At 43.1% G+C, this 5,114-nt stretch overlaps 1 protein-coding gene across 1 annotated transcript; it reads left to right on the forward strand.

The window, feature by feature from the left end:
* Window positions 1-374: 374 nt before the first annotated feature.
* LOC122046439 (photosystem I reaction center subunit II, chloroplastic-like) lies at window positions 375-1,183 on the forward strand. Its single transcript, XM_042607142.1, has one exon. It carries the CDS (start codon window positions 417-419, stop codon window positions 1,017-1,019), a length of 603 nt encoding a protein of 200 aa, XP_042463076.1. The 5' UTR covers window positions 375-416; the 3' UTR covers window positions 1,020-1,183.
* The last annotated feature ends 3,931 nt before the right edge of the window (window positions 1,184-5,114 follow it).

A 5,114-nucleotide genomic window follows, 5' to 3' on the forward strand; every position in this document is an offset into this window, starting at 1 on the left:
ATTAATTCTTTTAAAAAATACTTAAAATATAATTATACAATATAAATATCTAAGATTAATTCACACCCAAAGATCATTTCCAAAATATTCTTAAAAATAATTCATAAAATTGTACATATAAAAAGAGTTTTAAACTGGAAATTATAAAACCCTTTTCATTAAATTTAAAATATGTAAAAACAACAACCCTTCAGAATAATAAGGTTCGCACAATATTAGATTATATATATAACAAATGATATGGTGGTGCAGATGTGGATGAGGAGCCCTATCAGAAGGCAGATGGCGATTTACCATTGGTTCACGTCAGCACCACCCTATCCTAGGCGATCCTCTTCCTTCTCTCTTCCACAAATACTTCTCCTCTTCGCCATGGCCAATCCAATCCAATCCAATCTCCATCTCCATCTCGCGCCATGGCCATGTCCGCCCAAGCTTCCCTCTTCGCCGCTCTCCCATGCTCGAAGCCCGCCGTCGTCCCTCGCGGCCTCCTCGCGTGGAAGCCGATTCCGTCGCTGCCGGCCCCCGGGGCGAGGCGGGGCCTGCAGAGGGCGTCGGCCGTCGAGGAGAAAGCGGAGGCCCCGGTGGGGTTCACCCCGCCGCAGCTGGACCCCAACACGCCGTCCCCCATCTTCAGCGGCAGCACCGGTGGGCTGCTCCGCAAGGCGCAGGTGGAGGAGTTCTACGTCATCACCTGGGACTCGCCCAAGGAGCAGGTGTTCGAGATGGTGACGGGCGGCGCGGCGATCATGCGGGAGGGCCCGAACCTACTGAAGCTGGCAAGGAAGGAGCAGTGCCTGGCGATGGGTACCAGGCTGCGGTCCAAGTACAAGATCAACTACCAGTTCTACCGGGTGTTCCCCAACGGCGAAGTGCAGTACCTGCACCCCAAGGACGGCGTCTACCCGGAGAAGGTCAACCCTGGACGGCAGGGAGTCGGCGTGAACTATAGATCCATCGGCAAGAACATCAACCCCATCGAGGTCAAGTTCACCGGCAAGCAAGTCTATGACCTTTAAATATTCATTTCCTCCACCACCACCATCTCCTCCTCCTCCTCCTCCTCCACCAGCTAGTGTGTAATTAGTTAATATGCTACGACATTCGATCATCAAGTACGTACTCTTGCTTGTAACTTTTATGTTGAACTGAATTTATTAATGTACTCTTATGTTGCTCTTCCTGTGCTTTGCCTGAACTGTTGATCGATCGCCGTCATTTTATGATACATTTGCGCCATGTGGTTTATTCGGTGGATAGTCGCTGAATTTCCACATGTGGTTTACATCTTCGACAAAAATTAGATGAAACATAGAGTTATGGAAGGAGCCATGAAATATTCGAACAGTGAGCCGGTGGAGATCAGGGGATGGGTTGACAACTTGATAGATCGGAGCAAAGCACCACAAATAGATTGGATGTGGGGTCCGGTTGTTGCCGACTGAGTGCCGCCTCTTTATCGGATCGGTGAGTAGTTGGGGAGCCTTTAAATAGAGCAATGAGAAACAAGGGTTGTCCGTTGTCGACTTAGGGCGAAGAATAGCCACCACAGGTCAGCCTACTTCCCGCACATATGATCAAGGGAAATGACGATCATCCAGTCAATGGCAGAGTCAACCCGGATGATTTACCCGGCTGATCCCTCGCAGTGGGCTATCAACATCGACATCGTCGCCCCCGGCTGCACTCCGTTTTTTTTTCTTTTTGCATGACAAATTTGAGCTTATCCTTTTCTAAATTCCCTCGGGACCGGGGCTATAACCCAAGTAAGCTTAAATGTGGCTCTGTCATTGCCGGTCCTGACTCCAAAACTTTATCCATGTACACCAACTAACAAACTAGGATACTACAAACACTGAGTACAGTTAGAAGGGAGGTCAAAATGGACTTTGAAAACATCTCTCCGACGCTAGCTCAAGTTAGGCACAACGAAGAAGAAGATAAAACGAAGTGGTTAGCTAGTAGAAAATGTTGGGAAAAAATATGAATGGAAACACAATTTATGGATTATTGTAGTCCCACATCATACGAGTGACAATACGACTGATTGATAGTGCAAAAGGGAGTGTGAATCCAGGGGCTCAGATTGCACTACCCCAAAGGATTTTGTATGAATCTTATTGCACGTAGCGAACCACGGTCAGGATAAACATATCTATCAGTCAATGATTGTCCCAATTCACTTTGCTTTCTCGAGTCCAAGTGTCACTGAAATGCATGGTACCACACATGCTTTTGCATGCAAGACACGTGATAGCCTTTGACAGTTGAGTCGTGTATAGGATAAATAGGTGTTACCCTTTAAACCTTCCCTTGTAAAAATCTGTTTGCTCATTGGCTTATTAGTAGATGCGATGTCTTTGAACTGTTTTATCATTTGTGTAAGCATGACAGATCTCACCCAGAACTCTCCCTAATATAGCTCAGGTCTCATGAGTGTATTTATTCTTGGTCATGAACACGTTTGTTTCTATGAGAAACGCTAAGAATTGTGCCTCCAATTATCTTCGAAGTTGTCTCACTTCTTTTTTCACATAGGTGATCTCTCGAGAGTATTTTTCATTACTCCACTGCATTCATTAAAAATAATAATGCTTACTCTTCATCTGATCACTGAATCATCGGGTCATTCCCCAATAGTGATTGTCTTTCAGTGCAAGTAGGTTGCGCCTTTGAATCTAATTCTTGGGATATCCAGTTAACATAGATTGAGTTTCCTTTGCCCCTCCAGTCAGCATCAACACTTACATCAAGTTCATTCCTCGTGATGAGCTAGCAACGAACTCCTTGTTTAACCCTTTGGTTAGCGGATCCGCTAGGTTATCTTTTGACTGTACATAGTCAATAGTGATAACTCCTGTTGAGAGTAGTTGTCTAACGGTATTGTGTCTACGACGTATATGTCGAGATTTACCATTATACAGATGACTCTGAGCTCAGCCAATTGTCGATTGACTATCGCAATGTATGCAAATTGCCAACACAGGTTTCGGCCATCCAGGAACATCTTCTAAGAATTGTCATAATCATTCAGTCTCTTCACCACATTTGTCAAGAGCTACAAACTCAGATTCTATAGTAGATCTAATTATTATGGTTTGTTATAAGATTTTCAAGAAATGACTACACTTCCCAAAGTAAAGACATATCCGCTTGTGGATTTAGAGTCTTTCATATCCGATATCCAATTTGCGTTGTTATATCCTTCGATCACAATAGGATATCTCGTGCAGTGTAGTCCATAATCACAAGTACACCGTAAATACCTCAGTACTCTTGTTATCCCTTTCTAGTGCTCAACACCAGGATTAGTCGTGCATCTACTCAACTTGCTTATTGCGTAGACTAAGTCTGGTCATGTACAACTCATTAAATACATTAGACTTCCAATCACCCTGGAGTACTCTAGCTGAGAGATACTCTCATCTTGATTTTTTAATAAATGTTTACTCATATCTATCGTCAATGCCAATACAATATTTCTCAAGAATTTTCTCTACATAATGAGACTGACTGAGAACAAGTTCTTCTGTTGTTCTTGTTGGTGCAATTTTCCTAGGTTAAGGTTGACCAGTTTAACTAAGCTTGAGTTGGCTCAAGCTTGAGTCTTGATGTTTAAATTTTTATGTTTGATAATGTATAAAGATTGTAGTTGCAATTGCCCGTTTGGGGAGATTGTTGGTGCAATTTTCCTCTGGTCAAGGGTTGACCAGTCTGATATGAAGAAGAATCAAGTAGGTCAAGATTGACTAGATACTTGACTGGAAAGTCCTAACTGGAAGTTAGGCAAGGGTAATCTAACGGGGAGGTTGGCAGAAGAAGAAAATCTAAGTGAGTCAATGTTGATCGGACACTTGGTAGAAAGTCCTTGTGAGTGAAGCTAGACAGATGAGAAGTCCTGGTGAGTGAAGCCGGGCAGAAGAAAAATCCTGGTGAGTAGACCCAGGTGAAAAACCCTAGTGAGTGAAGCTAGGAAGAAGAAAAATCTTGGTGTGTGAAGTTAGGTGAAAGTCCTAGTGAGTGAAGCCAGGTAGTGAGAAAGTCCTGGTGAGTGAAGCTAAGCATACATGTGGAAATCCAGATGGGTCAAGGTTGACCGGACACTTAGTGATTGGAAGTCCAAGTAGGTCAAAGGATTGACTGGATACTTGACATGAGGAGAAAAGTCCAAGTGGGTCAAGGTTGACCAGACACTTAGTGCTTGAAAGTCCAAGTAGGTCAAAGGATTGACTGGATACTTAACACAAGGAGAAAAGTCCAAGGAGGTCAAAGGATTGACCGGACACTTGGTGAAGAAGTCTCAGCAAGTCAAGGTTGACCAGATGCTAGGCATTCTGAAGTCCCAATAGGTCACAGTTGATTGGATGTTGGGCGAGGAACCCGAGACTTAGTTTTGGAAGTTAGGGTTTAGTAATCGATTAGGGTAATTGATTACACCGTGTGTTAAATGATTAAGCATTTTGCTTAATCGCTTAAGGAACTTTCTGTTTGAAACAAAAAGAGTCGTAACCAATTAGGGTAATCGATTACGACATTCTTAATCGATTATGGCAATCGATTACGACTTTCTTAAGCGATTAGAGTGATTGATTAAGCTGGTTTTCACGAAGACACATAAGGGTTGATAAGTGATTAAGTAGAGAGGCTTAATCTCTTACAAGCCCTTCTCGTGCAAATAAAAGCATGTATAATTGATTAAGCTAGTCGATTAGGCATGGGTAATCGATTAGTGCAACCGATTACGCTTGAAAAAAATAGCCATTGTGCAGGTAGAAAAGGCGTTCGCGTGCACTATTCTTAGTACTGCTCTATGATCTTCTTCACCAAGCTCACACAAACATCACCGCCGGTTCTTGAGGCTTCTTGGAGACAAGTGTTGCTGCACTTCCAAGGTTAAGAGGCATTCCCAAACAAGAAGAAGAAGCAAGCTAGAGTTTCATGTTGTAAATCTTGTAAGATTTATTATTGTATTAACTTTTTTTGCTCTTCTTCTTGTATTTATGTATTGAGAGCTTGTAAGAGACTTCTCCGCCTTTGGATTGTTTCTGAGAAGGAGTGTTTCATAGTGGAGAGTATGCATGAGGGTCGAATCCTTGGATTAGTCACCTCTTCTT

Source organism: Zingiber officinale, chromosome 2B (genome assembly GCF_018446385.1).
Source record: "Zingiber officinale cultivar Zhangliang chromosome 2B, Zo_v1.1, whole genome shotgun sequence".
Taxonomy (NCBI): Eukaryota; Viridiplantae; Streptophyta; class Magnoliopsida; order Zingiberales; family Zingiberaceae; genus Zingiber; species Zingiber officinale.